A 13205-nucleotide genomic window follows, 5' to 3' on the forward strand; every position below is an offset into this window, starting at 1 on the left:
TTTGGGTTCCTAACAACAACAATGAGAAAATTACCATAATCATTTAATAATTATATTGGCTCCATTATGCTATGTTCAAAAAAATACTGCAGACATTAAATTGTTGTATTATCAAATGCAAATGCTGGAATAAGTTTTTAAACTTCCGGACATGGTTCATTACATTTAAGATCATGTATTTCTTGGAGAAAAATTATGTGCTTAATAATGCTCTTCAACCCCATGAATAAAGACAGAGGAAAGGTCTAGAGTGTGGTTTTAACAGTCCTGTTACTTGTCAACTCACTACCATTTTAATTGAGGTTTTGTAAAACTTAAATTATTGAAGAAGCAGTTACAGTACAGTTACTGTATTATCAGGCTGCTAAGCAACAATCTTTTTCTCTTAAAACAGGAAATCACATTCAAGATGATAAAAAAAAAAAATTTCAGATGGATCAAACCGTGGCAATGCATTCCCAGAGTCACTGTGGCTCGGTCTGTGCTTAAAACAGTGGTTCCACTCTCACCTCCGCTATGAGAGCTTTCCACAGTCCTCAACTGATTGGTCATGGTTGTCTTGCCAGACTTCCCTCCACCCTGCCTGAAGCTCCTGTGTGCCAGGCGCTATTCTTGTGTTTGATTCTCACGAGCACCCTGGGAGGTGGGATCTACATTGTCCTAAGCTGTGAAGTCACCTGCTGAGTCCTCTCAGAGCTGGCGAGATTTGTCAGCCGGTTCTCTCCTACATGTCCCTCTCTCCTACATGTCCCGCTGGTGGGTACACTACATTCTTGAAGCTTCTTAGGCAGGCTCTCAAAGGGAGGTCTGAGACCCACTCACTCAGGTGTGCATTAAAACACAGGTTTCAATCCTAATGTCACACGTGTCTCACCCTGCCCTACCACACTACCATGTGTAAAATAGATAGCTGGTGGGGAAGCTGCAGAATAGCACAGGGAACTCAGCTCAGTGCTTTGTGATGACCTAGATGGGTGGGATTGGGGTGGTTTGGGAGGGAGGTTCAAGAGGGAGAGGATATATGTATACATAGAGCTGATTTGATTTGTTGTATAGCAGAAACTAATCCAACATTGTAAAGCAATTATCCTCCAATTAAAAAAATAACAAACAAGCGAAAAAAGAACAAAAAAACCCTACAGATTTCTGGGCCTGATCCTAGACCCACCACATAATGATTTTGGAGAAGCAGCACCCAGAATCTGCAATTTAAACTAGCTCCCCAGATAATGCTTCACTGCACCCTCCCTGAAGTCCAACGAATACCACCCAGGACAGTTTCCTATCTATGCTGGTGTCTTGGCCTGCACCACCCACTTTCTTGCTGAACTAGACAGTCACAGGGTGGGGAATTCAGGATGCTGAGAAGTCATTCAGGGAGAAGGGTAGGAAGGAAACATGCAGGAAGCCAGCCTCCCCTAGAACAACCAGGAATTGGGCTCAAAGTTGGTCTACAGGCTCTTTTCCCTATACTACTGCCATTCCTGGGTGAAACTGTACTGATGTCATTTCAGGAAGCAGGGAGAGGAGTCTGGTGAGTAGAGAATGAGAGAAGGGGACTCAGCAGAACCACAGACTTAACCACAGATGGGCCCTGGCAGGGAGCTCCCTTCTGACTTGCAGTCTGGTAGTGCTGTGATACCCATCACCACAATGATGCTGGGGAAACCCACAGCAGGCTATGCTGAGAAATCCTCTCTCTCCAGGAAGCCGGGGAGGCCCTGCCAACTCTGACGCTGGTCGATCTGCTTGCTCCCCACTCTACCCCTTCACTGTGGGTTGTCAGCAGAACATAAGGTAAATGCTCCAGTGTGATGGCCACCAGCTCATTCTCCTTACTGGATACAGCCTTGCAGACTATAGCCTTGGACAGGCTCAGGCTCCTTTCAGATGTGTCTGCACCATATCTGAGACATTAATCTGTGGATCATGAAAGAAAGCTCTTTTTGCTTTGGGGCCTGACAAGCGTCCCCTTCCCCTTGTCTGGCAATGGAACCTGTGGTTTGAGTAGAACTGTCTCCATGGCCTCCACACCCACCCTCTAACCTCAAGGCTCAGACCTGGTCAGCCCTCCATCCTCCTGATGACCACAATCAATATGATCGCCACATGACCAAACTGCTCCTGTCACAACTGCCCCTAAAACTGAGCCATGTGTGCTGGGGAAAAGGCTCCCTCTTGTTCCACTGTCATAAGAGCACCGGGTGAAGCTGGAGGTGGCAGAGACCATCTTTCCCACCACGTGGGGAAAACTGGCCCAAGAATTGAGTCAACACAGAAGACTAAGCCATGAGAGTCAGAGAGAGGGCTGGGGAGAGAGAGAAGAAGAAGAAAGAGATGAGGAAAAGAAAAAGAGAGAGAGGGAGAGAGAGAGCCTAAGATACCATTTTAAATGTTTGGATTTAAGACTCAGAGACTCTAAACCACCAAATCCTTCCCCTCCCCTTTTTTGTTTTTATTTGTTTGGGGCCATACCATGCAGCATGCAGGACCTTAGTTCCCCAACCAGGGATCAAACCTGTGCCCCCTGCATTGGAAGTTCAGGGTCTTAACCACTGGACTGCCAGGGAAGTCCCTGCCCCTCCCCTTTTTAAACTAATTTGAGTTTTATTTCTGTCACTTGCAACCCACAGTCCTGGTTGTATTCATTTTAAGCATGCTAAAAACACCATAGGAACTTGATGTATCATTTGATCTAAAATCATTTCTAGATTTTAATAAGAAAATTCATACTACAGATGATCAAATCAGGCACTAAATTATCAGTATGTTTCTGTTCTACAATTTTAACAAATGAAAAATTACTCTGACTAGTGCTTTGTTCAGGACAGGAAAATAATCACAAGCACAAGTTGTTGCATTAACTGTACATACCTTTAGGGAGTCCTGTGTCTTGAATGGGATACTTGTCTGACTGTAGAAACCAACAAAAGGGGAAAGTTATTTTTTTAAACACCATAGTCAATTATAAGATCAAAGTGAAAAGAAAGCTTTGTCTTGGGAAAGTCATGATTTTCATTTAAAACCCTGCAAGTTTTTAGCCTTGAATTTATCCATAGGTCTGACCATTGCTTGTTTTTATTCTCAGTTTTATAGAGATGAAATCAAATTTGATGAGACATCATTGCTAGAATATGAAACAGAATAAGTCTTCAGCTCTGACAACTAAACCACACTTCCTCTCTTGTCTGCAGTGTTTTTTACTTCTTGCAGCTCAAAATTGAGGGACTGTCATGTCTTTTCTCATCATTTCTGTGACATGGATTTGGGTCAACAAGCATGTATTCTGGGCACCTCTCACAACTGGAGAGCTCTGTCCTAGGTTGACAGGATTGAAAAGGTAACTATCCCATAAGTTGCACGAAGATCAGTCACCCATTATGCACAATTATGCACAGTTCCTCAATGCTTTAGTTGAGGGCAGTACTGCAACAGGGAATCCAAAATAGCAAATGCTCTTGCAATCACATATTTCTTTGTTGGTACTGATACAAATGCAGGTATCTAAGCTTCTGGAAACTTCTACTTCAGATTACACAATGTAGTTGTTTTCCGAAGACTTCTATGAGAGAAGCTGGAATGTGCCCAATTTCCCTAGCCTGCCTCTGACCCTGCCTCAGCTCCACCATCATCTCCTCTGGGCCTTTGGATCCATGGCTCTCCAGCTTAAACAAAGCTGCACCTCCCAACTCTCCTGTAGGTCTCACCACTGTCTTCCTTGGACACAGGAGGAAAAGAAACAAATGCAGAACCAGGGATTCTTTTTTTAAGGAAAAAAAAAAACTGAGTTAACATTATTAAGCTTTAAAATTAACATGACTTCCTTAACATAGTCCAATAGTCTTTGGATGTTCGAGTTTACATGGTTGTCATCTATGTATTTAATTTTGCTTATTGATCAGGAGTTAAAGGAAGGCTGACATGCAGTCATCACTCAGTATCCTTGAGGGGCTGATTCTAAGACCTTCCATGGATACCAAACTTTGGATGCCCAAGTGGGATTTTAGTTCCCCGACCAGGGATGGAACCTGTGCCTCCTACATTGGGATCATGTAGTCTTAACCACTGGACACAGAGAAGTCCTATGCCATTTTATGGAAGGGACTTGGGCATCCAGGGATTCTGTTTTAAATGCCTTTCCTTGGAGTTTCTTTGGAGCAGAAGCCTCCAACCTCTTTCCACAAAAGAAATTAATCTTCTTTATGTTATCAATTCAACCTTTGAAGGGCCTGGGGTCTAAGGTGAGACACACTGGTGGTCAAGCATGTCTACACAACTGAACCCCAAGAACACTTTGGACACCAAAGGTAGGATGAGCTTCCCTGTTTGTCAGTACTCTGTGTGTATCATCACACAGCATTACTGAGACCAGTAAACACTGTCCACACAGCTGAGAGGGTAACTGAAAGCTACCTGCTTACAGCTCTCCTGGGCCCTGACCTATGCTCCTCCTCCTCTGGCTGACTTTAATCTGAATCCTTTTGCTATAATACAGCACAATCTTGAGTGGAAAATAAAAATTAATAAATATCAATCAGAAAGAACTTAAAAGTCAAATACTTTCCCCCCGGACTAAATTCTTCCCCATACTCTGCCCCCGAGAATGTGGAAAATACACCTATACTATAGTACTTCTCAGACTCTTTTCAATTCATCTCTTTCTCAGACTGTGAGTGTTTCAAGAGAAGGGACCAACCCAAGGTTTTGACTAAGTTCAGTCTACAAGAACGAACAAGTGTGGGTTTCCTGGACAGACTGACAGTTGAGTGGGCCTAGAGGATGCCCAGGACTCAGGATCACCATTGCAGATGGTGGACATAAAGGATCAAGGCCAGGTGGTTGGAAGACTGGTCAGCCTGCAGCAGAGATGATGCTGGGGGTGGAAAAGGAAGACACAGTTGGATATGAAATAATGGAGCTGGTTTCTATGGAAGACCCTGGAAGTGAGGTGAAGGGATTGAGGTGCCATTCTAGGGTCTCAGGAAGCTTGACTCACCAAACACTGCTGCCTGCTTGGTGCCCACCCCTGCACGGTCGGCACAGCCTTGCAGAAAGCCAGGCAAGCAAATCATCCCACACAATAGCATAAAACATAGAGAAGACAACAGCTGAAGTCCCCAGGATAAGGCAGAGAAGGCTTTCCAGGTGAGGAATGCTTAAGTTGAGTGGCAGGGTGCATAGGAGCTCACTAGGTGAGGAAGCGGGCAAGGGCCAGCATTCGGGGTATCCCAGGATGGCAAGAGGGCGTGGGGTATCCAAAGAGCAACAAATAGCTACACACGACTGGGACGCTGAGACAAGAGGACCTCATGTGCCATGTCAAGGACTATAAATTTAATCCTGAAAGCAGCAGGAATGTTATGGTTGAAATCTGTGCACACCCCGTATACGTCAAAGTTCTAACCTCTCTCTAGTCCTTCAGACTGTGACCTTATTGGAAATAGAGTCAATGTAGACAGAATTAGTTAAGATGAGTCACACTGGTGTAGGGTGGGCCCTTCATCTAACAGGATAGACATTCTTATAAGAAAAGAAGAGACACAGACACACAGGGAGAAGATGGCCATATGCCACTGAAGGAAGAGAGCGGAGGGAAGCAGCTACAAGCCCAGGGATACCACGAACTGCCGACAACCACCAGAAGCCAGAAGACACAAGACAGGATTCTTCCCTATAGGTTTCAGAGGGAGCACAGCCCTTGATTTTTAGTCCATTTGCAGGACCTTGTCAGGCAGCACCAACAAACGAATACAGGGAAGCTGCAGTAAAGGCAATTTGTCCTGGAGTCATAGAGGAGTGAGGAGAGGCAGCCAGGACTCAAGGTGAGCCGTAAGGAGGGGGCCCCCAAGGAAGGGAGACCCTGGCATCAGAGGATCGAGTGGACAGCAAAACAATCACAGGTCAGGCAGTGTGAAGGGTGAATTAAGCAACCCTTGTGCAGGGGTCCCCAACCTCTGGGATCTTATGCCTGATGATCTGAGGTGGAGCTGATGTAATAATAACAGAAATAAAGTGCACAATAAATGTAATGCACTTGAATCATCCCCAAACCATCCATCCCCACCTGGTCTGTGGAAAATTTGTCTGCAATGAAACCAATCCCTGGTGCCAAAAAAGTTGGGGACCGCTGCTCTATAGAATCCATGGCTTTAGTAACAGGCTACACCTGAGAGGATCGTAAGACCTGTGTACTCTGCTTTTACAGGAGTTAAGAGCTGGAATTTTTTCATATTTGCAGTGTCTCAAAGTTTGATTCCCTACGCTGTCCACACTTATTAAACTGTGCTGTAGTTGTAATAGAAGGCCATGAAAACAAACATTTCAGGTCTCTAAGACATTAAGGTGCCTTGTGAATCACCCCTTTTTTTTGGCTGTGCTGGGACTTAGTAGAGGAGTGCAAGATCTAGTTCCCTGATCAGGGGTTGAACCCAGGCCCCCTGCATTGGGAGCATGGAGTCTTAGCCACTGGACCACCAGGAAAGTCTCCACCAAAGACTTAAAGACATTGAACTGAAATATCTTGAGAATATTTTATGCCATTAGAACTAAATTAATACAAATTCTTCATGACTCAATAGATCACATCCTCTGAATACTTTGAAAAACAGGAATGTATCTCACACTGCATGCACAGTAACACACGCAGTGCTGTCAAACACATTTATTTGGTCATAAGTAAGAGGCAGTATCGAGTAGGGGAGCAGGGCTTCAGTCTGGCTGACTTTCCACAAACCAGCCGATTGTCATATCCTCATCTACAGTGGAATAATAAAATCTTTTATCACAGTAGACACACCACAGAGTGCTTACAGGATGGGGGGCAGGGATCTGAAGCCAGTTGATGGGTTCGAATCCCACCTGGCCTGCTTCCAGGTTTGGCGACTTGCCTCACCCCTTGTGTCTCATTCATCTATGAAGCAGGCAGTGCCTACCTTTCAGGACTGTTTCAGGGGTAAAAGTGGTAATTGACAATGTATGCCCACTTACATATGGGCAGCCCTCCATTACTGTAAGGTGTTCATATTTTTTCTTTCAATCTCAAGCTATATATTTTGATTTCTGAAGAAGGGGGTCATTAAAAATAGATGGTATTAAAATTAGACAAGCAGAGACTTCTCTGGTGGTCCGGTAGTTAAGAACTTGCCTTCCAATGGAGGGGACACAGGTTCCATCCCTGGTGGGGGAACTAAGATTCCACATGCCACATGGTGTGGCCAAAAAAAATAATAAATTTAAAATAAAAATACATATTTAAAAAGACAAATAGATAAAGACCTCACATAATCTAAGAAGAACATTCCTGACACAAGCAGAATGAGAACGGAGTCTAACACCAATAACAAAGGGGGAAAAAAAAAACAAAGTCATCACCATTAATGTAAAATGCGTAACCTACCGTATTAAGGGATATAGTGCTAGGGTCTGTGTCTTCCACTGGTTCCTTTGCCAAATGATCTGTAAACAAAATACAGTGAGAGAATTTTCTTTAACTTAAAAGCACAAATGTATCCATTGATAACTGTCAGTTTGGAGAAAAACTTACTTTCGATCATTAGTAGAGACAAAATAAGAAAGAATGGGTTCAGACTACATCAAGAAAGTGATTAAGACAAACTACATTAAAAAAAAAAAATATATATATATATATATATATATTTGGACTTCCCTGGTGGTCCAGTGGTGAAGAGTCCATCTGCCAATGCAGAGAACACAGGTTTGATCCCTGGTCCTGGAAGATCTCACATGCCGCAGGGCAACTAAGCTTGTGAGCCACAACGGCTGAGCCCACATGCTCTAGAGCCTGTGCTCTACAACAAGAGAAGCCACTGCAATGAGAAGCCTGTACACTGCAACTAGAGAGTAACCACTGCTTGCCACAATCCACTGTATCCACTGAAAGCCCACTAGCAGCAATGAAGATCCAGCACAGCCAAAATAAATAATATTAAAAAAACATATTTTGTAACAGTTTACTTATAAATGCCTACAAACACTCAGAGGTACAAATAACTACAAATGATGCAAATATGATATTAACTAATGACTCTTTTACACTTTGGATTTTGAGACAGGCTGGGACGTGGGACTCTTTACTGCAGTGCTCACGTCTGACAAATATCTTCTTGAGCAACAGATACAAAGAAACTGTAAGGGACTGAAAATAACTGTGTGCATGCGTTCAGTTCACTTCAGTCGCTCAGTCGTGTCCAACTCTTTGCGACCCCATGTTTCGCAGCACAACAGGCCTCCCTGTCCATCACCAACTCCCGGAGTTTACCCAAACTCGTGTCCATCGAGTCGGTGATGCCATCCAGCCATCTCATACTCGGTCGTCCCCTTCTCCTCCTGCCCCCAATCCTACCCAGCATTAGGGTCTTTTCCAATGAGTCAACTCTTCACATGAGGTGGCCAAAGTATTGGAGTTTCAGCTTCAACATCAGTCCTTCCAATGAACACCCAGGACTGATCTCCTGTAGGATGGACTGGTTGGATCTCCTTGCAGTCCAAGGGACTCTCAAGAGTCTTCTCCAACACCACAGTTCAAAAGCATCAATTCTTCTGCGCTCAGCTTTCTTCATCATCCAACTCTCACATCCATACACGACCACTGGAAAAACCATAGCCTTGACTAGATGGACCTTTGTTGGCAAAGTAATGTCTCTGCTTTTTAATATGCTGTCTAGGTTGGTCATAACTTTCCTTCCAAGGAGTAAGCGTCTTTTAATTTCATGGCTGCAATCACCATCTGCAGTGATTTTGGAGCCCCAAAAAAATAAAGTCTGACACTGTTTCTACTGTTTCCCCATCTATTTCCCATGAAGTGATGGGACCAGATGCCATGATCTTAGTTTTCTGAATGTTGAGCTTTAAGCCAACTTTTTCACTCTCCTCTTTCACTTTCATCAAGAGGCTCTTTAGTTCTTCCTCACTTTCTGCCATAAGGGTGGTGTCATCTGCATATCTGAGGTTATTGATATTTCTCCTGGCAATCTCGATTCCAGCTTGTGTTTCTTCCAGGCCAGTGTTTCTCATGATGTACTCTGCATATAAATTAAATAAGCAGGGTGACAATATATAGCCTTGACGTACTCCTTTTCCTATTTGGAGCCAGTCTGTTGTTCCATGTCCAGTTCTAACTGTTGCTTCCTGACCTGCATACAGGTTTCTCAAGAGGCAGGTCAGGTGGTCTGGTCTGGTATTCCCATCCCTTTCAGAATTTTCCACAGTTTATTGTGATCCACACAGTCAAAGGCTTTGGCATAGTCAATAAAGCAGAATAGATGTTTTTCTGGAACTCTCTGGCTTTTTCAATGATCCAGCGGATGTTGGCAATTTGATCTCTGGTTCCTCTGCCTTTTCTAAAACCAGCTTGAACATCTAGAAGTTCACGGTTCATGTATTGCTGAAGCCTGGCTTGGAGAATTTTGAGCATTACTTTACTAGCGTGTGAGATGAGCACAATTGTGCGGTAGTTTGAGCATTCTTTGGCATTGCCTTTCTTTGGGATTGGAATGAAAGCTGACCTTTTCCAGTCCTGTGGCCATTGCTGAGTTTTCCAAATTTGCTTGCATACTGAGCAGTACTTTCACAGCATCATCTTTCAGGATTTGAAATAGCTCAACTGGAATTCCATCACCTCCACTAGCTTTGTTCATAGTCATGCTTTCTAAGGCCCACTTGACTTCACATTCCAGGATGTCTGGCCCTAGGTGAGTGATCACACCATTGTGATTATCTGGGTCATGAAGATCTTTTTTGAACAGTTCTTCTGTGTATTCTTGCCACCTCTTCTTAATATCTTCTGCTTCTGTTAGGTCCATACCATTTCTGTCCTTTATTGAGCCCATCTTTGCATGAAATGTTCCCTTGGTATCTCTAATTTTCTTGAAGAGATCTCTAGTCTTTCCCATTCTGTTGTTTTCCTCTATTTCTTTGCATTGATCGCTGAGGAAGGCTTTCTTCTCTCTCCTTGCTGTTCTTTAGAACTCTGCATTCAAATGGGTATATCTTTCCTTTTCTGCTTTGCTTTTCGATTCTCTTCTTTTCACAGCTATTTGTAAGGCCTCCTCAGACAGCCATTTTGCTTTTTTGCATTTCTTTTTCTTGGGGATGGTTTTGGTCCCTGTCTCCTGTACAGTGTCATAAACCTCTGTCCATAGTTCATCAGGCACTCTGTCTATCATATCTAGTCCCTTAAATCTATTTCTCACTTCCACTTTATAGTCATAAGGGATTTGATTTAGGTCATATGTGAATGGTCTAGTGGTTTTCTCCACTTTCTGCAATTTCAGTCTGATTTTGGCCATAAGGAGCTCATGATCTGAGCCACAGTCAGCTCCCAGTCTCGTTTTTGCTGACTGTATAGGGCTTCTCCATCTTTGGCTGCAAAGAATATAATCAATCTGATTTCGGTGTTGACCATCTGGTGATGTCCATGTGTAGCGTCTTCTCTTGTGCTGTTGGGAGAGGGTGTTTGCTATGACCAGTGTGTTTTCTTGGCAAAACTCTATTAGCCTTTGCCCTGCTTCATTCTGTATTCCAAGGCCAAATTTGCCTGTTACTCCAGGTGTTTCTTGACTTCCTTCTTTTGCATTCCAGTCCCCTATAATGAAGAGGACATCTTTTGGGGGTATTAGATCTAAAAGGTCTTGTAGGTCTTCATAGAACCGTTCAACTTCAGCTTCTTCAGCTGTGTGCAGGTGTAGTTGGGACAAATTATGAACATCATACAATAAGGAACACAAAAAGGGCACAAACCAACTGCCATTTCTGAGGTGCTGGGAACATAGGCAGGGAACTTCATATGATCCCTGCACACAGCACCACCACGGGGGTGGGCAGATCACTTAAGCCAGCCCTCTGGGTCCATCCCCACCCTCTCCCCACTTAAGAAACTAGCCTGCCCTCCGTAGAGAGCAAGGGGACCTGTTTTCTTGTTTTCACTCAAAGTAAAGCCTTGCCTGAATTCCTCATCTGGCCTCTTATCAATTTCTATCGATTAAAAGACAGGGAAGCCTTTCGTGCTATAGTCCATGTGGTTGCAAAGACTCCCGACATGACTGAGTGACTGAATAACAACAATTGATTAGAGTCCAAGGACTCAGGTCGGCAATGATTTGATTATAACTTTGAGAAAGAAAATCAGAGAGAAGAAAAAAAAGCTCCCCTTTTACTAGACACTTTAGGAAACATCTGCTGGAAAACTATCTTGCTCAGTAACCATATCTGAGTGGGATCCTCAGTATTTGTGCAGGCAGCTGCAAAACCCTAAGTGGCAGCCTTAGACCAGTCAAGATTCAACTTTCATTTTTCTCCCAAATCATCATTAAGTACATAATGTGGCCCAGGTCCTAGGTCCTGGGAATGCCTTGGAGCATACAAACAAACAGGACAGGGCAACCTATGGAGGTTTGTTCCTTCTCCCTAGATTTCTTTCACTGAGAATGTGTCTGGACTTTTCACATTACTCTCCCTGTGGGTGTTGACAATGCCCAAAGGAAAAGTCATGTGAAAGGAACATCTCTTTATCTGTTTCATGATAGGGTACAGTCAATGAAGAGATTAAAGGAGGTGGCCCAGAGGAGTGGGTGCAGACAGAGAAATCTTTTGCCAGTGTCCCCCCATGGAGCAGGGGACAGACACCTGGAACTCCACAAGTAGGGACTGTGCGCTTGTCCCTGGCAGAGCCCACAGGTGGCAAGATCACATCATGGAATGCACAGAGGGGGCTAGCCCCTGGATCCCAGGGTTCCCAGCCCCAGCAAAGAAATCCCATGATTTGGGTCTGGCACAGAAACAGAGGGCTCCTGGATCCCAGGGTCTTCTCAGGCTTAGACCCCGATGCACAAAAAATTCAAGGCTCCTCCTTTTCCAAGCACCATATCATCCTCTTAGACTCTTGTATTACACTAAGGAAGGAGCCCAGTTCAGACTGAAATGGTATTTCCTGCCAGCCCAGCAGGTGACAGACTCATACTTGAGTTTAAATCGATATAAAGACAATAAGAACAAACTGTGTTACTAACTTCATTCTGAGTTTACAGAACTCCTGCTGTCCAAATAACAGACAATTATAATACAGAGCACATGGTATGAAGACAGTAGAAATGCAGAATGACATGGAAACACATGGGAGGAACACAAGCCTGACCTGGGGTGCATGGTGGGGAGAGAAGAGCCTGCACAGGAAGTGATTCCAGAGTCTGGAAGGTTGAGTTGAAGCTAGCCAGGAGAAACAGTCAGGGAGGAGAAAGCATTCCAGACAGAGGGAACAGCATAGGCAAAGGCTTAGAGATGAAAAAGAACATGACACATTAGTGGACTTCAACTAGGTCCAGCCAGACATTTGCATTTGGTTTTCCAGTTTTGTTTTTCCATCCTCTCATGTTCTGGCTCCTGGATAGGGAATGGGTAGTAGAATACACACTGAGGAGCCTCAAGTCCCTTCTTCCCTCCTCTAATCACAGCCTAGTCTCAACCATTTCATTTTCCCTAAAGTGTATCTGAATGACAATACCTTTTTTTTGGGGGGGGGGGGCTGAGTGGCTTGTGGGATCTTAGTTCCCTGATCAGAGATCAAACCCGTGCCCCCTGCAGTGGAAGCACAGAGTCTCAACTACTGGATGGCCAGGGAAGTCCTTGGATGATAATACTTTAAACGATTACCTCCACCACGGGTGTGGAATTTTAGCAGGTATCCTGTACAGGTATCCTATGACATGTAGGGCTTCTTTCCTATAGACACATTAATGTGAGAGGAAGTAAAAGGAAAAAAAATAAAGAAGAAAATGGAGGAGGCAGCTGGGAAAAGGCAGAAATACCCTCAAAGCAGCAGTGAGGATGAAAATAGAACAGTTAAAGGGAAGGCGCACAGAGCTTGGGGAAAAGAAGGCTTGAGTCTCACCACCACACCACGAGACCTAGTGGTCTGAGCAACACTGTGACCCTGAATGACTTGTATAACTGTTCTCAGGCTCAGGCCCTTCTCCTGTAACATGAGGGGGGGTCCATGTGGCTGGTTTCCACACCCAGCTGATCAGTGTTACTCTGGGTCCAGGTTTGGGAATGATTCCCCCAGAAAATCTGTGCCTCAGAGGGTGATGGGGTGAACAGGAAGACATGGGCTGCCAACAACAAGTGTTTGGAGGCACAAAGTCTCTTGTTGTGGTCTGAAATCTCAGAATAAATGAAATTTAAGATGAGAA

The 13205-nt window shown here is 44.2% G+C and overlaps 1 protein-coding gene across 3 annotated transcripts in view; it reads right to left on the reverse strand.

Annotated features, from left to right (window-relative positions):
* EDARADD (EDAR associated via death domain) overlaps positions 1–13205 on the reverse strand; it is a 99200-nt gene that overhangs the window by 44435 nt on the left and 41560 nt on the right. For all 3 annotated transcript variants that reach the window (XM_081569412.1, XM_081569411.1, XM_081569413.1), the window contains 2 exons: positions 7397–7455; positions 2875–2914 (listed from right to left, as the gene is read on the reverse strand). In XM_081569412.1, the coding sequence (XP_081425538.1) occupies positions 2875–2914; positions 7397–7455 (99 nt within the window). The remainder of the gene's footprint in view (positions 1–2874; positions 2915–7396; positions 7456–13205) is intronic.

This window comes from Giraffa tippelskirchi, chromosome 2 (assembly GCF_054371585.1).
Source record: "Giraffa tippelskirchi isolate mGirTip1 chromosome 2, T2T-mGirTip1v1.2.pri, whole genome shotgun sequence".
In the NCBI taxonomy this organism is placed as follows: domain Eukaryota; kingdom Metazoa; phylum Chordata; class Mammalia; order Artiodactyla; family Giraffidae; genus Giraffa; species Giraffa tippelskirchi.